This window comes from Engystomops pustulosus, chromosome 4 (assembly GCF_040894005.1).
Source record: "Engystomops pustulosus chromosome 4, aEngPut4.maternal, whole genome shotgun sequence".
Taxonomy (NCBI): Eukaryota; Metazoa; Chordata; class Amphibia; order Anura; family Leptodactylidae; genus Engystomops; species Engystomops pustulosus.
Genome location: NC_092414.1, coordinates 128770783 through 128795293, shown reverse-complemented (window position 1 = coordinate 128795293; position 24511 = coordinate 128770783). Strand labels below are relative to the sequence as shown.

Here is a 24511-nt window from a genome sequence, read left to right as displayed (position 1 = left end):
GAAAATATATTGTTGTATATAAAATGTTACAAAGACTAGCAGCCATCCACTCCTACTTTCTTTCACCTAGACATCTATATGGGTCAGTGCTTGCATCTATTAGCTGTATGTCCACTTCTAGCCGTCCCTTCATATTTCTGAAAAAAAAAATCTCTTCCTGTTTTGACCTCTTTATGATTTGTGGTAGATGCAAGAGCTTGTTAGACCACTATGAAATGTGCAAGAAGCTCAAACCACAACATCCTTTTCCTTTCTATTTTAATTTGCTGGATGTGTCAGCTCTAGTTCTGTATCACACATGTAATCTCCTGGCAGTTAGCTAGTTATGAGTGTTATGAGAGAGTCGTAATGTCGGCACAAGTACTAATGTCATTACTGGCATTCCAGCCTCGTCCCAACCAATCCTTTCATCAATCCCAGGCATGGTGACAACATATTGTAGATAATAGTCAGCCTTCACACACCCATTATTTAATAGATTCACATTTTTCTGGTTAAGTTTCCTGGTCACGACAAAAGGTTAAATTGAATCTTGGTTTTCTACAGATAATACATCCAATTACGCTTTCATGGACATAGGTATTTCTAAAAGTGTTTCACTAATTAATCCTTACATGTGAATATACAAAAGAAATGTATCCCTACAATAAATAGTTCTCAGATCTTAGCACATTTAAAATGTCTAATCCCAAAATCATCCCCAAGCATTTTATATAGCCCCATAATACTAATGCTATGTTGTAATCTGTAGCAGCAGCTCCCCCAGGAGGATTGATTCTGTCCAAAACTCCTGATGTACAGAGGACTTTTACATCTAGACAAGTGAAAGACACCTGAACCAAAGACCAATAGACTATATTATAGTAAAAGGGCTCCATTGAGGCCTGCCATTTACACATTGGGGGTCATTTATATTACAGTTTTCTTGTTTTCATATATTTGCTAATTTTTTTGTGCATTTGAATATATGCTCCAAAATCTGAAACTTTACCACTCGCTTCGCAAAGTTAGCCACCCCCGAATTTTTCAGTGTTTCAACTGATATTTCTTTAAAATCCAGATGTGGATGTATAAAAAAGTTGCAACTTTGGTGCAAATCGCTGTAAAAGGTTATCAATTTGGCGCAAATCACTGTAAAAAGTTGCAACTTTGATGCAAATAAACTCCAGTCCTGAGCAGGCGTAGGCAAATATTTGGAAAGGGTTGCAGAAAAGTTTTCAACTTTTGTGTGTCTTTTTTAAAAAAGTAGCAAAAAAACTCACAGGCTTAGCTACCTAATATATCGAAGATAAAGCAAACAAGTTCAAAACCCAGACAAAACAAAAAAGAAGGCATACACAAATGTCCTGACTACAGACAAATGACTCCCATTGGGTAGTCCATTATTTCCATTGTTATGCTCCTATATTGACGAAAATGTTAACCTGGCCTTACTGAGAGAGGTCAGGGCCGCACCAGTCAGTGTCACTGTGTTAGTGCTGCATGTCAGACGAGTGCACATCTATCATTAAGTGTTTCACACTTGGTTTAAACAACCCCAGGGCTGACAGGCTTATTGTAGATAGGTTTGTTACACTAAACTACCAGTCTATAAGGACATGCTGGTAATTTAGTGTCACAATACTCTTAAGGGGTTCCCTTTAAATGGCCACTAACATTTCAATGTACATAATAAACAGTACAAGCGAATAGAAGAAACTCTGAAATATATCAGTGATATTTACTTCTTTCTCCACTTATGAATTGCAGCTCATAGTGGTAATCACAGACATAGAAGTCTATCGAGAGGAGAGGGGGAGGGGTAAACTGGAACTAAATGAGGAAAAACGGAGAAAGTCAAGTCCTATAATGGCCAGCAATAGTGTTTTTTCTCATGGACAAACACAGCAACGTTTGTTGAAGGTAAGGTATACTTTTGTATATCTTGAAGTATTGGAAGTTGACACTTTTGGTACAGAAATCCCTTACATAGACATACGTTAAAAACATAATTTTTTCCATCTGTGGTTACCACTAGAGGTGCCATACTGTGTAAGTACAGTTTTCAATGCATATTAGTATGCAGCCAGTTTCTATGATACTTCAATTGCCAGCTGCTGGCAACTAACTTGTTACAATTCTACATTAAAAGGGCTGTGTTAGGTTTAACCTCTGAATACATGATAAATGTATAATTGTAGGGAATCCAAAAGTCGAGCCTCCCATATCCCCACATATTCAGCCTACCTGGTCCAATCTGTTCAACAGAGGACACCCAAGTGCCCTTGACCTGCTTCATAGCGCTAGGACTTTTGGGTTTCAGAAATCCCATAGAAGCTCTGACCAGTGCTTCAGTAACTTCTTTTTGACTTTAGCCTACAGCTTGGCTGAAAACACAGAATTCAGCTGGTCCCGATTGGGGGTGTTGTGGTCCCCAGGGAAAGTTCGTTGTCACAGCCAGCCCCCACACACAAGATTATACATTAAACTTGACACAACCCCTTAGACTTTTGTGTTTTATTAGCTAAATTATGTTCACCAATGAATATGTTACATATATGAATGAGGTGCTGCAGAAAACACTACACTCTAAGAATGTATTGGGAAGTAAACAGATTTCATGTATGGAGAAAATCGCGATACCTTCCAGCTGAATCCAAAGTAATCTTCCTTTGACTTTGGTCACAGATGCAACACAAATCTCACATGGATTACTTGGGTTGACTGCCTCCAGTTTCATGTTTTTTGTAAATCCACGTGAATTTGAAGTCTGAAACACAAATAAAATAGTCTATATATTACTACAAGGTGGAATTTCAAACATCAGTTATCATTTGCAATAAACTGGACCATGATACAATTGTCATTTCTTAGTAGCACTTGTAGGTAGACAGTGAAAATCGAAATAGAATGATGTATTCTGATCATGTAGTGGACAAGGCTTAATCAGATATCTAAATGATAATAGGGTGTGTAAGACTAGCATGTAAGTATACAGGCAGTCCCCGGGTTACATACAAGATAGGGTCTGGAGGTTTGTTCTTAAGTTGAATTTGTATGTAAGTCGAAACTGTATATTTTATAATGGAAGTTCTAGACAATTTTTTTTCTTTTGCCCCAGTGACAATTGGAGTTTCAAAATTTTTGGTGTAATTGGACCAAGAATTATCAATAAAGCTTCATTACAGACATCTTACAGCTGATCACTGCAGTCTGGGACTATAGTAAAGCATCCAGACAGCTTCACCAGAGGTCACAGTGGGCAGAGGGGTCCGTCTGTAACTATGGGTTGTCTGTAAGTCGGGTGTCCTTAAGTAGGGGACCGCCTGTATTATTGTTTTGCCACATTTTCTGTTAGTTTTATATTTATGGTTATTTATTGTGGTACATTAATAACAACCAATATCTACAAGTATTCTTACTACAAAAAATGTGTAATATTACTGCTCTGTTCATAAGTCAGAACACATCCCAGGAGACAAGGAAAGCCTTTCCAAAAGCATTAGATCTTTGGCACTAAATATAAAGGGTGAAAGTAGTAGGAAACCTGCAGCCATAATCAATGGTATTTAACTGGTACATTTGTGGATATTTTGTGAGTGAGCAGGGGAACGACCCATATGGCTGCAGCTGAAGTCTTTATTATCTATACTTTATTTTCTAACATTTAGACTATACACAATGCATGTTAAGTCACAATTCTAAGGTAAATGTATGTTACCAGTAAAACTTACATAACCTGAGTATAGGAGTTTGACACAATTGGAGAGAGCCAGCTAATTTTAAGCTGGTGGAGTTATACCTATATGTTATTGTAAAACATATTTTCTGATAATTACTGTAATTAGTATAACCTGTACAAATTAAATACTGACAGAGGAGTATTGTAGGTTATCTGTTCATAAAAATAATGGGGGTGTCTTAACCCCATTCTTAAATTACTGTAGAAAGCTAATGTAAAGAATGGCACATGCACTGTTAGACTTTGTACTATCAAGTATTATATGGTCTTAGCCAAAATCTCTCCTGGATTTTGGAGGTATGATGTAGTATGTAGCGCTGCTGCCTGCCCTTGTCTTCTCTGTTATTCTACTGTTCAGCTACTGTTGAGCACTCAGGACAACACATTTTATCACCTGTGGCCAATGAGATGACTGGACCATCGGGATTACTCTGCAGAATGACAGGCCGATCCACCCCTGATGATTATGTCAATTTGTACAGCACAATGCTGCTGACAACTATTGAAGGTTTTTTTTTTGTAATGTAGCTTTTTTGTTATATCTTCCTATCACAGTGTTATGTGAAGTTTGTTAGGAGTAAGAATAATTGTGGACTGACTCATCATATTATCTGCTATTATCTGCCAATAGAATTAATTATTTTTCCTATTTCTAAACTATATATGTATATTTCCAAACAAAAGGTATACTTTAATGTCAGATTACCTGTTTAATGTTAAACATGTGTAATATGTATGTGAATGTTTTGAATAGGAAATTTAGTTTTTTGTGTAGAAGTAGTAAATAAATAATGTGCTGTTTGGCTGGTAGAACAAGAGCATAAACATTATAGCATAGATAGTAAAACATTAATATGTTCACATTGAGAATAAACAATATGTGATTAGACAAGAAATAATTGGTTCTGGTCAGAAAAAGCTGCATATGTCTGATAAGAGTTCCCTATATACAAAATATGTTATTGCAGGAAACCCAAAATAAACATTGTCCTTTTATGTAAAAGTAAATGCATCAGGGAAGAGTATGAAAGATTCATTTGTGCAAATTGTCAGGTTGCTAGGTGACAGGATGTAAGAATTGTCTTTTCTAAATCAATAAAAGTCGCATTATTTTCTAGTTGTACTACTTGTGAAGGACCGTATTGGGGAAAGGGTGCAAGAAAAACAGTACAAAGGGCTTCACTTAGGGCAGAAAACTTAATTTCATGGTACTAATATAAGAATATTTAAAGGGAACCTGTCAATGAAAGTAACCAACATTCACTAAACATATCTTTGAAACTGCTATTGTGCTGCAGTACAACTATCCTTATATTGTTCCTCCCCATGCCTGTAAAATTCTACAATCCATTCATGAAGCTAACTTACAATCTATTCATATTCCTCAAGCTCACCCATGCCTCCAGCTTCCTGACGGGGGGGGGAGTTCTCTTCAGTCAAGTCACTCGGCTCACCTACCTCATTTCTCCCCTCTCAGGAATTCTCTTCAGCGAGTTACACACAGCCAAAATCTCTCTAATTCCTGAGAGAGGAGGAAATGAGGTAGCTGAAGCACATCAGAAAGCTGGAAGAACATAAATACGCCAAACTCAACGCTCACAGGAAAGATAATGAAATATAATGATTGGACTACCATGGGGTCATTTAAATAGATGATGAGTCAACTTAAAGGGGTTATCCGGGTTTAAATTTTTTTTTATGTCCGGGCTGGGGAGGGCTAGTTAAACATAATAAACATGTACTTACCCCCTCCGGCGCCGCCGTTGTCCCGCGCCGCGGTCCCTTCTATCCGTGCCCCTGTTTGTTTACAGGGGCACGGAAGCCGCGCACAGGGAGCTTCCGGTCCGCGATGTGGACGGCTCCTCCCATGCGTCCCTATCTCTCAGCGTTGTAAGCGCTGAGAGATGGTGCGCATGGGAGCTTCCGGCCGGCCGGAAGCTCCCTGTGCGCCGATGTAATGAAACCGGCGCACAGAGAAGACGGGCCGCGGCGCGGGACATCGGCAGCACCGGAGGAGGTAAGTACATGTTTATTATGTTTAAATAGCCCTCCCCAGCCCGGACATAAAAAAAAATTTAAACCCGGATAACCCCTTTAATGAATGGACTGTGGAACTTTACAGGTAATGGGGAGGACCAATATAGTGATAGTTGTAATTAAGAAAATCCATGGTCAGCAGGCAAAACTGTTAAAAAAACGTTCAAGGCTTTATTAGAAAAACATTAAAAAGTGATCACAAGAAAAAAAAGGTTACCTTTTTTCTTGTGATCACTTTTGGACTGATGGATATACATATTTGTCTCCATTCCAAGTACTTGGGACCAGATAAGGCTTTCTCCATTCGAGTATAGCTGTGATTTGAGCAGTGGACCTGTAGGTGAGCAGACACATTCTTTTTCCTTTTGCATCTATAGGGATAGTTGTACTGCAGTATAATAGCATTTTTCAAATACTGGTATATGTTTTGTTATTGTGGGTTAACTTAACTAACAGGTTCCCCTGCAACATTTCCATGTATATTGGGATTATATTTTTGTATATACATGCATCACATTTCATTGTACAATTAAAACCTGTGAGGGATGATTCCCAAATATTATTTTGATACAGAAAAATAAACCTGCAGCCACATGTTGGATTTTATACATTTCAATACTGAAAATACAAATCCGCAGCAACCCAAGAGATGATAAGAGGGAAGTCGTTCTATTAAATATTCCTGATTATGTTTATTCTCCTATATATATATTTTGTTCAATAGATATATTCTAATGGACTTTATTGTGATAAATGATAACTTACAGTGTGCCACCATGAATAACAACAGTCACTAGATATACTGTTTATGCCTGTAGGTATATCACAGGTATAAGGAATATTGCTCTCCTACAGATTCTACAGAATGGCATGAGGAAGTTCACTAAGAATTAATTGTATTATTCTGTGGGAGTTATGTAAAGCATCTCAGATAAATAAGATAATCCTATAAGAAAACAGGATTATCCACCTAGTGCAATGAAGCAAAGTATGACACTTAGACTTCATCCAAAATTGAATTATTGTTGTGAATATTATTTCTACATCAATATTCATTTTAAAACAACTCATTACATGATCACACAAGCCTTTCAATCAATACTAGATTTCGGACTAGGATAGGCAGGCTGTGGGCTAGGGTGGCATTGAGGTGGCAATTCTATACCTACTGCTGCTGCTTTTGCTAGGATTAGAATAGGCTACACATAGACATGAGGTGATTATTGGGTAAATTTCCACTTTATTGTAAAACTGAACCCTAAACAAAAGTTTTGGACTGCTTCATACCAATGTCTGATGTGTCTTAGATGTTGTTCAGCCTTTGTGATAGCTTCTAATGGCATAAGAGAAACTAGTTATATAGTTATGTAATGTCCTATTGTTTTTTCAAATCAAATGTTTTATTGAACATTTGCCCCCCCCCCTTTTTACAACCCAACAGATATGACATGAAGGGAAATATGTACATAATTCTGTCACAGGCAGTAATGTTATTGTTAGGATAGGGTACACACAAGACAGGGGAAGGTGAGCCCTGAGCTTACCCCAACCTCTGTCCCTTCCTATAGCCCCCCCACGCTAAACCGTGGGGCGACTACTTGAAGACTCGGAATATACTGAGTAAGTGTGGATAAGGGCAAACACAAACAGACTGACAAACATAGAACATAAAAGAATAGTAAACAAGCCGGAGTCACAACTAGAGGGAACGTCAAAGGCAGAATCAGTAAGCAAGAGTCAAAGTCCAAAAACTAGCCGAGTTAACAACAATATAGATACAGATACTGAGCAATACAAACGAGCAGCAACCAGGGAGAAAGGGATTTTCAAACACTGGCACTGGGAACTAGTGAAGCTGCAATTTATGCAGCCAGAACTCCACCTCCAGAATCTGATAGGAGCTGGACAGTACCTGGGAATTAACCCCTCACGGTGCAGAATAACCAGGCACCCAGCAGAGGTTCAAAGTCCCAGCCCCTCCTAGACAGCGCGAGATCTTAGCAGCCGCTGCCCAGGACGAGAGGTGGAGTTTGCGCGGATACGCGCCGGGGTACGGAGAACGCTGCTGGCACCACCAGAAGAACCAGAAGTCCCAGCAATCTCCCTAGCGAACCTGACAGTACCCCCCCCCTGACGGGGGGCCTTCGGACCCCTAGATCTTAAAGATGGCTTCTGAGGGTTGGCCTGATGAAACAACCTGAGCAACCGTGGAGCATGAACATCTCTAGCCGGAACCCAAGACCTATCCTCAGGACCAAAACCCTTCCAATGGACCAGGTACTGCAGGGAGTTACCTACCCATCTGGAATTCACCACTTTTTCCACTTCAAATTCCAGATTCCCCTCCACAATAGATGGAGAAGGAGGGTCAGGAAGAGGCAACACAGGCTCCACATAGCGCTTAAGAAGACTTTTATGGAAGGTGTTATGAACCCGCCACCCTGCTGGAAGTGTAATCTTAAAGGAAACCGGGTTAACCATATGAGTGACAACAAACGGACCCACAAACCTGGGCGCAAACTTCAAAGAGGGGACCTTCAATTTAAGGTTTTTCGTGGATAACCACACTTTATCCCCCACCACAAACGTACCAGAGTTAGTGAGCCTTCTTTCAGTCTGTTGGACCATAGAATCTTGTGCCCTCTGAATACTCTCCCGAACTTGTGACCAGAGCGAGCGTAACTTGGATGCAATAGCTTCCGCTCGAGGAATGTTAGAGACAGGCACAGATGAAAAAGAGAAACGAGGATGAAAACCATAATTGCAGAAAAACGGAGATACCTGTGTGGACGAACTACAGTGGTTATTAATAGCAAATTCTGCCAACGGAAGGAATTTCACCCACTGGTCCTGACTGTCCGAGACAAAGAGTCGCAGATATTGAATCATCTCCTGATTCATTCTCTCGGACTGACCATTAGACTCAGGATGAAACGCAGAGGAGAACGACAGATTAACTTCCAGTCTAGAACAGAATGCTCGCCAAAATTTGGAAACAAATTGTACGCCCCTATCAGACACAATATCATCTGGTATACCATGGAGGCGTACAATATTCTGTATAAACAAATCAGCCAATTCTTCAGCTGAGGGTAACTTTTTTAATGGAACAAAGTGTCCCATCTTGGAGAAACGGTCCACTACCACCCAAATCACTGTATAGCCTTGAGATGCTGGCAGATCAGTGACAAAATCCATAGACACTTTAGACCATGGCCTGGTGGGAACTGGAAGCGGAAGAAGAGGCCCCTCAGGACGTCTCCTGGGAGTCTTTCCTCGCGCACAGACCTGACAGGCTTGGACAAATGTGTGCACATCTTTAGTCATGTGAGGCCACCAGTAACTTCTCTTTACGAGATCCAAGGTACTCCGCATACCCGGATGACCTGCCAATACTGAGCAATGCGTCTCCTCCAACACTCTCAAACGACAAGAAATAGGAACAAACAATTTGCCTTCCGGAAGGTCTTTGGGTGCAGATTTTTGTCCTGCTAAAATTTGAGAGGAGAGGTGGGAGGAGACAGCTGCCAACACAACACCTGGAGACAAAATATTACTGTCCGTAGTCGCTGGAAGCTCAGGAGTCCCAAAGCTACGGGACAAGGCATCAGCCTTCACATTTTTTGACCCAGGTCGGTAGGTGACCACAAAATTAAAGCGAGAGAAAAACAAGGCCCACCTAGCCTGACGTGAGTTCAAACGCTTAGCAGTATCCAAATATACTAAGTTCTTATGATCTGTGAGCACAGTTATCGGATGAAGAGCTCCCTCCAAAAAGTGTCGCCAGACTTCAAATGCCCACTTAATGGCAAGGAGCTCTCGATTACCAATATCATAATTCCTCTCACAAGAGGAAAACTTTCTAGAGAAATATGCACAGGGCCTCAGTCTGGTGAGAGTGGAGGACCCCTGAGACAACACTGCACCTACTCCTACCTCGGAGGCATCAACTTCCACAACAAACGGTAGAGAGAGGTCAGGTTGAACCAAAACTGGGGCTGACGAGAATGCCGCTTTTAAAGTTTCAAACGCTGAGCAAGCGGCAGGGGACCAGTTGTTTGGATCAGCACCCTTACGGGTTAGATCCGTGAGGGGTTTGGCGATCACAGAAAAGTTCTTTATAAAGTTCCGATAATAGTTAGCGAAACCTAAAAATCGTTGAAGGGCCTTAAGATTTGTAGGCCGAACCCAGTCCGTGAGCGCCTGAACCTTACTCGGATCCATCTGTACATCAGAGGGAGTCACAACATAACCTAAGAAGGAAACCTTCTGGACGCAAAAAACACACTTTTCCAGTTTAGCGAAGAGGTGGTTTTTGCGCAACCTGGTAAGTACTTGGCGGAGATGTTGCTGGTGAGAAACCATATCAGGAGAAAAAATCAAAATATCGTCTAGATACACCACCATAAACACACCGATGTAATCATGAAAAATGGAGTTCATAAAACCTTGAAAAACCGCTGGGGCATTACTCAAACCAAAAGGCATAACCAGGTATTCAAAGTGCCCCAAAGGTGTATTAAATGCGGTTTTCCACTCATCCCCTTCTCGGACCCGAATCAGGTTATAAGCCCCTCTGAGATCTAATTTAGAGAAAACTTGGGCCCCAGAAACCTGATTTAAGAGATCCGGGATCAAGGGGAGGGGACCTGAGTTTTTTACCGTTATCTTATTTAATTCTCGATAATCAATACACGGCCGTAAACCACCATCTTTTTTCTCAACAAAAAAGAACCCGGCCCCAGTGGGCGACTCAGAGGGACGAATATGTCCGATTGCCAAACTCTCCTCAATATAGCTCTTTAGTGCCTCCCGTTCTGGCACCGACAAGTTATATATACGACCCTTAGGCAATCTAGCATCGGAAAGAAGGTCAATTTTACAATCAAACTCCCTGTGAGGAGGAAGGACTTGGGACAAGGGTTTAGAAAACACATCTGAGTAGTCAGAGAGAAAACCTGGAAGACTCTGATCTTCCGTCACTACTGTACATAGTGAAACTCTGGTCAGGTGTTCCTTACAGAGAGGACCCCAATGAACCAGCTCCAGAGTTTCCCAATTAATTACCGGATTATGGATCCGGAGCCAGGGTAGACCAAGAATGACATTTTCAGACAGGTTTTCCATAACTAGAAAAGAACACCATTCTTCATGCATAGCTCCCACCATAAGCTTCATCTGCGGGGTTCGGAATTTGATCAACCCTGCCTGTAGAGGGGTCAAATCCGCACCCGACATCTGGATAGGAGTGGACAATGGAATCAATGACATGCCAAACTGAGAGACAAAATTATAATCGATTAAATTAGTCGCAGCACCTGAATCCAAAAAGGCGCGACCAGTGCAGGAAACAGACTGAAACTTAACCGTACAAGGTAAATACATTCTAGCCACAATAGGGAGTACCTGAGCTCCTAAGCAGTCCCCCCGACTACTGCTTAGGAGCGGAAGTTTTCCTGCTGCTGCCTCTTGGAACAGGTGTTGATCTGATGATCAGGACTTCCACAGTAGAAACAAAGATGGCGTCTCACTCGACGTTGCTTCCGCTGTGCAGGAGAGATGCTATCCAGCTCCATGGATTCCAATTCTGGACTACCCGGAGACGGACTGGCCGCTGGCTGACAGTCCGAGGACACCCGAGGTGATCGCCTGGATCTTAGGCGACGATCAACTCGGATGACCAGAGTCATAGCATCATCTAATGTCTGAGGCTCGGCATAAGCTAAGACTAAGTCCTGTACTCGGTCTGACAGTCCGGACATAAATTGGTCTTTTAGGGCGCAGTCATTCCATTGCGAGTCAGTCACATACTGTCTGAACTGGGCACAATACTCTTCTGCTGTCCGTTTTCCCTGACACAGAGATCTAAGGTGGGAAACTGCAAGTGCTCGACGGTCAGGTTCGTCATAAATCTGGCCTAAAGCAGAAAAAAAAGCGTCAAGAGAAGAACGGGATGGAGAGTCAGGTGGGAGAGAAAAAGCCCAATTTTGCGGATCCCCACGCAACAGGGAAATTACCACGCCCACCCTTTGAATCTCTGTGCCCGATGAACGAGGGCGTAAAGAAAAGTAAAGTTTACAGCCCTCCCGAAATGAAAAAAAATGCTTACGGTCACCAAAAAACACGTCAGGGAGAGGAACCTTAGGTTCAGGTATGGGTGGCAGTGGATCCTGCGGTGATGTCTGCCGTGGAACCTGCATAGATTCCTGAATTTGGAGACGGGAAGCTAGATCCTGAACAAACTGAGTTAGGGTCTGGACCTGAGCGACCACAGCTGACAAAGGCTCCATGGAAGGAGAGAATGTAGCAGGTCGGATACAGGATGCAGACCTATGTGTGGCCAGTGTTTCTGTTAGGATAGGGTACACACAAGACAGGGGAAGGTGAGCCCTGAGCTTACCCCAACCTCTGTCCCTTCCTATAGCCCCCCCACGCTAAACCGTGGGGCGACTACTTGAAGACTCGGAATATACTGAGTAAGTGTGGATAAGGGCAAACACAAACAGACTGACAAACATAGAACATAAAAGAATAGTAAACAAGCCGGAGTCACAACTAGAGGGAACGTCAAAGGCAGAATCAGTAAGCAAGAGTCAAAGTCCAAAAACTAGCCGAGTTAACAACAATATAGATACAGATACTGAGCAATACAAACGAGCAGCAACCAGGGAGAAAGGGATTTTCAAACACTGGCACTGGGAACTAGTGAAGCTGCAATTTATGCAGCCAGAACTCCACCTCCAGAATCTGATAGGAGCTGGACAGTACCTGGGAATTAACCCCTCACGGTGCAGAATAACCAGGCACCCAGCAGAGGTTCAAAGTCCCAGCCCCTCCTAGACAGCGCGAGATCTTAGCAGCCGCTGCCCAGGACGAGAGGTGGAGTTTGCGCGGATACGCGCCGGGGTACGGAGAACGCTGCTGGCACCACCAGAAGAACCAGAAGTCCCAGCAATCTCCCTAGCGAACCTGACAGTTATACAATGCTACAGACATATTTTATAACCTTAGAATCATTACAAAATAGTTACAGTTGTCGCTCTATTCCTTTACATTGTTCACATTCTAGACTATCATTTGGCATCTTTACAATAACATACTCCCTCCTTCCCTACTCACCCCCCCCCCCCTTGTGGGCCAGCTCCTATAAAACCATTTGGATCCAATCTTACACTTTTGAAAAAAACATATCATTACCTATTTTGCCAATGATAATTGTTATTCTAGACTTTCCCTTAGTCTCATAAGAGAAGCAGAAGCCAGACCAGGTGTATCATCCACTTGCCCCATATTTTTTCAAATTCCGGAATGAAAATTCATATCGCATTCAAGCGATCTATGAATTATTTCTTGTCCGGAGGCCAAGGCATTATCCAATGGGCAGCTATGACCCTTCTGGCTTGATATAAAGATCGCTGAATTGTGATATTACTAGGTTCTGTCAAGTTATCAACCTTTAATACTCCTAATAGGCATGCTAGGGGGCTCTCCTCAATAGTGTCCTATTGTTTATTGTTCCCTAAAACCATTTCTAATTTCCTTCAATTAGAAAATATTGTGCTGAGTATCGACCTCCAGTGATGTAAAGGGATAATCAATATAATTACTTGTAATATTATGATATAATATTTCTGTCACCTTAGTAGCGTAATATTCTTTACCAGGTATATTGGCCTGCAGCTCACCTTTAGAGAGTTCCATACAGAAAGTTTATAACTTGTCCCAATCATATTAATGTACAGTGACTGTAAAACTGTTGTATTTGCTGACCTAACACATATCTTCCTGGTGTTATTTGTTGCACTGAAGAATTACAATAATTTAAGTGTCATAACATAAATATGTCACTATCCCTCATTATATTGCTCTCTATCAGTGGCAAAACCAGTCTGGCTGCCAACATGATAGACATTCTTTAGATTTTTGTATGAGAGTTCTACATCTCAGATCTAGACTATAAAAATCACAATAAAGCGCATAGGTCATGAGGTCTGCTGAAAAGAATAAGTTGTAACTCATTCGATTCTGCAGGAAAAAGACTTTTATACAATATCCTAATGAGGCAAAGGTGCTCAGGTTTACATCATGGCTCCTGCGGTTGACAATGTATGCATGCCCTTATTAATCATAATACAGTCGGGTCCTGCCTTCTCATCGTACAGACTGCCAGTCGTCAGCCGGCAGTCTGAAAATCTTGCGCATGCCAACCAGCCGACTGCATGCAAGGAAAGTCTCAGCGACATTTTCATACTGATGGCTAACGTCACTGGCAGTCTGAACGATAAGACGGGACTAAGCTGTATTAAGATTAATAGGGGCGTGAATATATGTAATCAGACCCTGGAACAAGGCTCCGTCCATTTATAAGCGTATTTTATAAGAGTCTTTATCCTACAGAATCACCTGTTCCAGGAGTTAATAAAAACAGTTTTTAAAAAGACATTGCAATGAGTAAGTACATTAAAGGAATCTACCTAGTATATCTGATGGCAGATGTCCTTTAAAGTGCAGATCCGCATTCGGCCAGCCCAAGGAGCTAGAGGACAATGTCAGCTGTATAGTAGAAACAAATGGAACTTTCGACACAAACTTTAGTAAAAAAAAGTTGATCCTTCATTTATTGGTTCTACATAAAAAAAAATGAAGAAAAAAAATCCATTAAAATGTGTACACAGACACATTAAGGTGACATGTTTTGAACCGCATGGTAATGGTCCTTATTCATACCATATTCATAGTGGTATGACTAAGGACCATTACCATGCGGTCTGAAAGGCGTCACCTTTATATGTCTGTGTACACATTTTACTGGATTTTTGTTTCTTGCAGTTTTTATGGAGTAACCAATAAACGAAGGAACAACTTGTTTTACCAAGCTGGTGCTAAAGGTTCCATTTGTTTCTACTATTTACATTTCTACTTGGGCCTGGACCAAGCTTTTTCCTCAGCGGGCACAGTCACTGTCCGAGGACACGACCCAAGGGTGAGCAAACAGGTAGGGCTTACATGCATAGTCAATTCTCGTTTCCATACCCAATTTGTAAACATAAGTCATGGTGGGATTTGTAGGTAGCCACAAAGTGCATATACCAGGTTCACCAAAGGCATAGTGTTACTTATAGATCTAAAAACAAAACTAAAATTATAAAAAATTAAAGTTCTAAAGTTTTCTATAGTTTCACCTGCCTTCAGATGATGTGTATTGCTGCCCCTTCACTTGAATAAAGTTTAGATGCAATCCAAGACAATTCAATACCCAATGATCAGATTTCTCCAACAAACAAGCCATGCTTACTTTAAACACCTCTAATTATAATAAATTAATTAAAGGCTACTGCGAAACTAATAATTATATTATAATTGGTTATATTTCTTGGTAATTGTTAGGAGGAGCTGCAAAGATTAGGCATTAGGCCTCACACAAGAGTGAGTGTATTGTGTGTAACTCACATCACAATTGCAGCGTGGGCTGGCTGGAACTTCCAGCTAAACAGTGAGCAACTGGAACCCAACTAACATTCTGAGATCGGTTCCGATTGCTGCTTTTGAGATGCTAGTTTAACGCATCACTTTCCATCTAAATGAAATGATTTAGAACACTGCAATAGATTTGCATAAATGTGAAGCTGATTATAGTACACATCTAGCAGTGCTCACAAACTTCCTGTTCTGAAACTACAGGTCTCCCTCTTTGTTACAAATAATGACAAGATGGACTTTGAGCACTGGAATCTTACATTTCTGAAGGATGCATGAGGTGCTGCCTCTGCCCCGCACTGTTTCTGGTAATCCGCCCAGTCAAAGTCCTGCTCCGGGTAACCTGCATGTACAAAATATGAGGAAATGTTTTACAAAATAATATGTCACTAGTGTATTTTTACTTAAGAGTCAATTAAATAAAGTAGTACAGGCAGTCCCCGGGTTACATACAAGATAGGGACTGTAGGTTTGTTCTTAAGTTGAATTTGTATGTAAGTCGAAACTGTATATTTTATCATTGTAGTTCCCGACAATTTTTTTTTTTGCCCCAGTGACAATTGGAGTTTCAAATTTTTTTGCTGTAATAGGACCAAGAATTATCAATAAAGCTTCATTGCAGACAATTTTAAGCTGATTATTGCAGTCTGGGACTATTTTAAAGCATCCAGAGAGCTTCACCAGAGGTCACAGTGGGCAGAGGGGTCTGTCTGTAACTATGGGTTGTCTGTAAGTCGGGTGTCCTTAAGTAGGGGACCGCCTGTATAAGTTTTTTCCTGTTTACTCAGCGTAAAGAGGTTTTAAGAGCCTGAATGCTGCTACAGATCTATCTATAGGATAGTTATTAGTTTTTTATTGATGGCATGCAACACCTGGCACCATCTCCAATCAATAATCTACAGTAATTCTCTGTCTCAGGGGCTATGGGCTCCATTAACACCTATGAAGCCCGTAGCCCCTCAGGTTCATTTGTATAATTGTAAAAACCTTTTTTTTAATAAAAACCAAGGCATGAGAAGCTCACACCAGCTGTTTACAGCAAGCTGTTTACTTGCTGTTTACAAGATGTAGTTGATACATCTTTGTATAAATGCTTTAATTGTCTAATCTCTAGCTAGTGGCTATTATACCAGAAAGACTGATATAGGAAAGAAGCCCAAATACATGTAAAATGAACTACCTCTACCTATAGGGTTTAAATATATAATCTTACCCAAAATCTGTCTGACTGCATTACTGACCTTTTGGATGAGTTAGATTAATCCCATTTATAAGACACCACTGTATAGGCAAAAGTCCCAAGGAATCAGCATTACAAAGCATTGACACATTCCTAGCTTCTGGCCTTAGATCATCAATGGTAACTTGAAAATATATGTTGTTAAAGACCTGTAACAAAAATAAAGATATATTGTCTTACAAAATTAAGAGTATTTGACACGTCACATGCTCTTATTTTTATCATTGTCTGACACTCATATATCCTTTAAAATTGTAAACAGGAAATAAAATAAAAAACAATATATATATATATATAAGTACAAATAGATGAAAAGACAACTGGTGAGAAATGTTAGAGATATTTCCCCTGTAATCAATGATTCTAGGGGAGAATATAAAACTATAATGTGGTTTTATTCAGTGGTGGTTATTTTAATAATATACCTTTCTACTTCAAAAACAGCCAATATAAATATAGAGGCTAGATCTGGAAGTAGACATGATATTAGAAACAATCACTGGGACACAGGAAATACACCACCTGATCTTCCAGCTATTAAAACATTATTATCAAAAATGGTAAAGAACCATAATATGAAAAATAAACAGTGATAATCCGCATTGATTATACATTATATTTTCCAGGTATTACAAATAAACTGTTGCTCATAATCTAAACTTTCTAGCTATGATTTCTTAACCTTGAAAGTGACCTTTGCAGGGACTACTAACTGGTCATTGTGAATCATTAGATGATACTTGTTGTAGGTGAACCCTGATTCTGTTTAAAATCCTTGAAAACCCTTTGAAGCTAAGGATTGTAAACCAAGCACACTAACATACTGGTGTGTCCCCTCTCTGGCTGGATCCGCTCTTCGTTAAGGTTCCTACACCCTTGTTTTTAAGAAAAAAAGGCTTTCAATATTATGCAAATGAGCCTGAGGGACTCTGAGCTCCATTAACTCCTATGCTCAGAGCCCAGAGCCCCTCAGGTTCATTTGCATAACTTTAAAAGCCTTTCTTTGTAAAAACCAGGGTATAAGAAGATAAAATAATAGCAGATCCTACCAGAGGGGGAACACAGCAGCATGTAAGTGTGCTTGGTTTGCAATCCTTGATCCTGGTGGTGGATGCCCTTTAACTTTCATGTATCTATTCAGACATCTGTTTTTCACTGATTTTATTTTGTCTTATATGAAAGTTTATGGGTCACTGAAAAGCATGAACATGTCATGGAAACTGTGTGCTTACCATGATTTATGAGGTTGGCTTTTTTTTTTTTAAACTGTGCAAAAGATACTTTATTGTATGTTGCATGAAAGCAAAAGGTATTCAAAGATTAGATTCATTAGATTCTTTGTAAAAATGTACATATTTTCTTATAATGTTACCATAACATTATTGACTAAGACTGTAACTTACTTTGGTGACTGTTGCAGGACGAATATGAGAAGGTTCAGTTGGGTCCACTGCCTCTACCTTCATCCCAACAGTGAACAAATGAGGCCTCAGGTCAGCATGATCCTTATGAAAAGGAATAAAATCATGAAAATAGAATTAACTACTGAGGTCTGCACTTAAAGTAATGGGCCACATTAATAATATGCTATTGACCAGACTTTGTAAAGTTATTGTACATCCCAAAGTCACAAGATCAATAAAAGTCAGTATGTTGTCCAGTGTGTAATATATTGAGCACATCTTGATAATAGACACTTGCTGCTTACTTGGCTTACACTAGAAAACTACCTAATGACGTTAATAATCTAATACAAACCACAACCCTTTGTATAGAAACCTTAGAAAAAAGTATAACATAGAACACTTGTCACTTTCAAATATATCAATAAGAAACTGATTTGCAATAAAAAATGAAATTCTTTTAACCAAGGACAGATTCTTACCTTGAAAACTTCAACTGGAAGAGGACTTCTCGCAGAATCTACCAGAGACTTTTCAAGAGCACTTTTCCATTCAGACATGCTCTTGAGAGGACAGAGATCTGAAGAATTAAAAATATTGTGAAGTACTTTGAAGTTACACTACCTTACTATTAACAATATGATTATTTTAGGTTTTTGATGATAACGCGATTAAACTGTAATAATATGGTATTGTTGAAGCAAGAAAACTATAGATCTCAATGGAAGATTCACCTGATTGTATAGCTGAATTGTAAGCAATGGCCTAGCTTTACAATCTTCACTGAAAGAGGTTAAAAAATAAACCTAATTGATTTTCCAATTACTGTATATCAAGTTATGGGCTCTCCATACATTTTTGATCAGTGAAGGTCTGCATGCTGGGTCTAAAAATGGATACAATGCACTCCCAAATAAATTGAGAGGTTGGTGTTATCTAAAATGCCTCTATTCCCTATGGAGCTGTAGTCTGCTACGTCGGGTAGTCGTGTAGAAGTCACTAGCAACCAACCACTCAATGGGTTTCTATTTAGCAGCCCTTTCTATCTGGGGGTAAATGGAGAGGAGATGGCTTGATAAGTCAACGCCTTTATATGCTAATTAAAATGAAGAGATGAGTGAACACAATGAGGCAGATTTATCAAGCTGTCTGAAAGTCAGAATATTTCTAGTTGCCCATGGCAACCAATAACAGCTCCCCTTTAAAATATTAATGAGCACTGGTAAAATGAAAGCTAAGCTGTGATTGGTTGCCATGGGCAACTAGAAATATGCTGACTTTCAGACAACTTGATAAATCTGCCTCGATGTTTGCCTTTGGGTTTGCGAGACCTGGATATATTGCTTGATTGGCAGCCAAACAGCCAATCTGGCAAATTGATGCTAGCTACTATCCTGTGGTGTTAAATGTTAAGGAAATATAAAGAAAAAATTATAGTTTCAATTTAACTAATACATAAAAACCTAACAACCACTAGAACACTATTTTAGGTGGCTTAATGATATATCTTTCCACCCACAATGACTACATTTTTTAAGTGTTATGACTAAATTTATATAAATAAATATCTATGTGAAATGGGATTGAAAACAGGACACCAGGGTGAACTAGTGCACACAATGTTTGGTGCCCCATGATCTGTGAACATTTCTTTGTCATTTCTAGGGTTTCCCTTTTTTAGATATCAGAAAATGAACTTACTGTGAATAATACATTTAGTCCAGTATACTTCTCTGTAAAATAGTTCAAACAATTACAAATAACCACTTCAGAGAAACAATTGAGATGTCAGGTAGCATTTCTATAGAGCTTTTCTCTAACCATTTCAAACAATAGCATTTCCAGTAAAAATAACCTACTAACCAGGGGTGGTATGTTAAGCCTTGTACATGCACATGACAATGAGTATATGTAAAGTTGGCTGTTTCCTGACTAAAACCACTTCTAGCTGACCTTCAATTTCCATCAAAGAATAAAAAAGCACATTATACTGAGTAGATAATTCATCTTACATGTTTTGTTTTTAGGATCAATAATATGACATTCAAGTTTGGAGAGTTTATTTAGTATAAATTAAAGCACTAAGGAGCAGTGCCCTAATTTAACGTGAATAGAAACCATGCAGGATTCAATGGGGGAGATTTACTGTGCCTGGTGGAGAAGCCACGTCAAAGTACACAAAACACAATCTCCACATTTTTGTGCTTTTCCACCACACATGCCACTTAGGGCTTGACAGGGCAGAAAGCGGGGCTAGCAGGGGGTGGGGGTTAGAACGTCGTACTTACCATAGTCTCCAATGGAAAACTGGTAGAGGCTATAGTTAAAATCCCTATAGATATAGATGAAGTCAAACCTAGTTTAAATGGCTCCAACTAGGCGGAGATGACTTCCAGTAATAATAAGAGTCCAGAGCCTCCAGCACACTTTGCCTAGGTAGGGGGCAATATTAAGACTGGCATTTATAAACCTGCCTTAATAAATTCCACCCAATCGGTTTGCTTAGTTGTTTTTGAATTCAGAGTAGAATAAATAAAGAATAAAATAACATAAGCAGGAAAAAAGTTTCATATGCTTTATAGCTGCATGTACACATGGATCTTGTTTATAATGTATCTATCCAGATTTGACATTTCATCATAAAATGTCCTATCCTTTTCGATAATTTGTCCGGAAATGCATTATATTAATATCTCCATTACTTTTGCACTAAAAAATCTTTTTGTTGGTGGTTTCATAGGACATGTTCATTGGTAAATGTATTATAATTATTATTATAGATTGGAGGCTAAGTAGATATTGATTACATCTTATGTATAGATAGTGATTTATTTATAATGGTAAACATATTGCAGTAAAAGCTTGATCACAGTACATCATGAAAAAGCCAAAACATTTCTTGGGACATACCTAAAGGTGGTTCCATTCTACACTGGTTTTCTTGGCACCAACCCACAGGGCGAAGTCTACAGTCCAAGTAAAATAACCACTGATCACAAGCATCGGACTCTTCTAAACCAACATAGCGTAGTCTTAATCTTCCTCCAACATTTTCAATGACACTGACAATCCAGTACTGGAAAGGATTCTGGGAGTCTTGTAGTTCTATGAGTGAGTCAACTGTGATGAGGTCTACGGGAGCTTTTCCACGAAGAGGCTTTTTACAGAAAAAGAAATAGCATGGTCATCATGTATTCAAGCCAAGTCCTTCTGCAAATGGTTGACTATACACAAAATGGCTTTCTCTGTATCTTAAAAAAAAAAGATCTGTCTTCGCTTCTGACAAGTCTTTTTAGCAAATACTTGTATTCTTCCTGAGACAAGTCTGGAGTCATTAAAAGGGGAATTTATCACCATGTTGTCTGTTTTTCTGTCTGGCTCTACTGTTGGAGACTTGTTTGTCGTAGTTGAAACTTTTTTGTTACATCTGTCAAGTTGAGCCTTTTTTTGTCACAGGTGAAACTTTTGATAAGTGTCAACTGCAATAAGAAAATTATACACTGTGACAAAAAGGCGACAAAAAAGTCTAAAATTGACAGATATGACAAATAAAGTCTCAAAAGGTAGCACAAAAATTATAAATTTTAAAATTATCCTGGGGGCAAAAACAGGAAAAAGATCATTCAGAGCTCTTAGAGAAGATGCTCAAGAACTCTCATTTAATGCAGAATAAAATTCTTTACTAAATCAGACATGACTGAAGAAACAACTAAAATTCCCAAAAGTCTCCATTTAATATTTCTTGGATTTAAAAGCATTTCCCCGCCTCTCTCATTCCAATACATCATAAGCAGGAAAAAAGTTTCATATGGTTTATAGCTGCATGTACACATGGATCTTGTTTATAATGTATCTATCCAAATTTGACATTTCATCATAAAATGTCCTATCCTTTTCGATAATTTGTCCGGAAATGCATTACATTAATATCTCCATTACAAAATGACAAATTTTAAAATTATCCTGGGTGCAAAAGAAGGAAAAAGATCATTCATTCCCAAAAGTCTCCATTTAATATTTCTTGGATTTAAAAGCATTTCCCCGCCTCTCTCATTCCAATACATCATAAGCAGATCCCTGCTGGCATTTAGTTCTTGGTCTCATCTCAGACAATGGTTGTGAGCCAGTCTAACCAATGGTGTGATATTTCCTTTCTTTTGTGATGGGACCAGGAAGTAGAGTTAAGCAGGATTCTATTTACTGGGGGCAAGGGTTGTTGTGTATTGATTCCTTTTTTTTTTTTTTTTTGTAAAATGACCAAAAAAAACCCTGTTAAACTCAGTGCATAATTAGATAATTACATCCAATATCAGCATTAGTTATAGTGGCAAATTCTGTAAGATTTTCACAGTGTGAGTATATCTTAATCTGTCCAATCTGTTGTAGATTAGTAATGGCAACAATATTTTTCATGCCCTTATGTCCGTGTTTTGTTGCTTTCTGAAAAGCCTGTGCTTTATTTAAAGGCAGAAACTGTGAAAAATAGATGAAGAAGTAAATTTGTGTGACTTTTCACAACAACACGGTAGACATGTTTTGTTTGAGTGTACTTATTACTTTCTCTAATAAAAATGATTTTGTAATGACATTTTTGTGGATATTCATTTTGAGGATGACTGCATGTAAAGCTCTTTGTTAAAGAGGATAATGCAGTGTAGAGAGACTAAAAATCTATTCAGCAATGTAGAGTGAGAGTTTTAATAACAGTCATTCATTGTGCTCTGATGACCCCTTTTAACACACTTTACACGCAGAACCTGAAAACCAATTCTAGAGGAGTTCACAGATCCTGCAATCGGTTTCCCTGACAACCTGTCCTGCAGGTTGTTACAGTAGCTTCAACTTAGTCTGTTTTCCTAATTCTTTTTTATAGAATTGTTATATTACCTTATTACCCAGGATTCATTTCAAGAATAAACACAATTCATTTCAGTTTCAAGATTGGAAACAAACTTTTGCTGGGAATTTCATCATTATTTGAATAATTTGTGTGAATTTCCCAGCCCTAGTTTTTTTACATTAAAGGTCATCACCTCCATTTAAATATTAAAAAACTCTTCATATTACTATATACATGCGAGCCCCTACTAAAGGACACCCGACTTACGGACGACCCATAGTTACAGACGGCCCCCTCTGCCCACTGTGACCTCTGGTGAAGCTCTCTGGGTGCTTTACTTTAGTCCCAGACTGTAATGATCAGCTGTAAGGTGTCTGTAAGGAAGCTTTAATGATAATCCTTGGTTCATTTACAGCAAAAAAATGTAATCATTTGTCTGGTACTACAATCTTGTACGTAACCTGGGGACTGCCTGTATAAATGGCGATAGTTCCTGTTACATTACTGGAATATGTAGAAATACATCCAAATCTTAAAATGGAACTCATTTCTGATATGTCAAAATGGGCAATATATAAAAGCAGAAACCTCTAAAATTTGATGGGTGTGACTGTGTAAAGCCCTAGTGATTAGGAGTAATTTCTATGGGAGGCTTCTGAGAAAGTAGAAGTATTACATGGCATCACTGTAAAGAATACCAATGGGAAGTATATATTAAATTTGTTTGCTGTAAGTGTGCCATCTGTTTAGCAAATTCATTTATAGGAAACAGTAGGACATTAGTTTCCTAGGAGTTGAACGAGTAAGAGTCTGTATGTAATATTCATTTAAGCAAACATTTTCAGCTCTCACTATTTTGTTCACAAATCCTAAGGGCCATTCTAAATTCGCCAGTCAGGTTTTCTCTTCATTTGAGACAAATCTAAAGTTGTAAAATCCATTATGCATAAATCCTACCTTACTACACACAAATAAAGGAGGTACCTAAATTATTCAGACTCTTTAAATCTATCACTCTTTGTTTAATTGCAGCCAATTGGTAAAATCTAAAACATTCCTTTGTTTTCTCATTAATGTACACTCTGCACCCCATCAGGACAGAAAATACTGAAATGTAGATATTTATGCTAATTAAAAATTTGAAACCTAAACCCAATTGAGCATCTCTGAAAAGACTAGAAAATGGCTTCCACCAACATTCACCATCCAACTTGAGGGAACTGGAAAGGATCTGCAAGGAAGAGTCAGAGGATCCCTAATTCCAGGTGTGAAAAACTTGTTGCATCATTCCCAAGAAGACTCATGTACTAGCTCAAAAGCTGCTTCTACTCAATACTGAGCAAAGGGTCTGAATACTTATGACATGTGGTATTTTTAATTTTGTTATTTAATAAATTAGCAAAAATATCTACATTTCCTTTTATCTGTGAAGGAGGGCTGCAGAGTGTATATTAATGAGCAAAAAAAAGAATGTTTTTAATCTTACCAATTGGTTGCAATAAAAAAATAGTGAAAAATTAAAAAGGATCCGAATACTTTTCGTTCCCACTGTATATGTGTGTGACTAATTCAGCCGTGTTTGTTGAACAAAGTTATGACGTGAGAAATAACATCTCAAGAATATATTTTTAGCAAGCTGATTTAGCTATTTTCTCTATTGCATTGATCAGGCACGATCCATATTAACCACTGAAGACTTTTTCACGTTAGTACTCGAAAAGTTAAGCAACCTTTATTTTGAGACAATGAATATCAAGTATAACAACCTTTAACAAACAATTATGAGAACACAA

At 39.0% G+C, this 24511-nt stretch overlaps 1 protein-coding gene across 8 annotated transcripts in view; it reads right to left on the bottom strand.

Moving 5' to 3' along the window:
- Positions 1 to 24511, bottom strand: part of SFMBT2 (Scm like with four mbt domains 2) — a 148627-nt gene that overhangs the window by 50053 nt on the left and 74063 nt on the right. For 5 of the 8 annotated variants that reach the window (XM_072147425.1, XM_072147430.1, XM_072147427.1 and 2 more), the window contains 7 exons: positions 20789 to 21035; positions 18361 to 18458; positions 17879 to 17980; positions 16477 to 16624; positions 15496 to 15578; positions 5976 to 6092; positions 2623 to 2749 (listed from right to left, as the gene is read on the bottom strand). In XM_072147425.1, coding sequence (XP_072003526.1) covers positions 2623 to 2749; positions 5976 to 6092; positions 15496 to 15578; positions 16477 to 16624; positions 17879 to 17980; positions 18361 to 18458; positions 20789 to 21035 — 922 coding nt within the window. Of the gene's footprint in view, positions 1 to 2622; positions 2750 to 5975; positions 6093 to 8349; positions 12862 to 15495; positions 15579 to 16476; positions 16625 to 17878; positions 17981 to 18360; positions 18459 to 20788; positions 21036 to 24511 lie in introns of those variants that run through there. The other 3 variants (XM_072147429.1, XM_072147428.1, XR_011854955.1) reach the window with 2 other exon arrangements.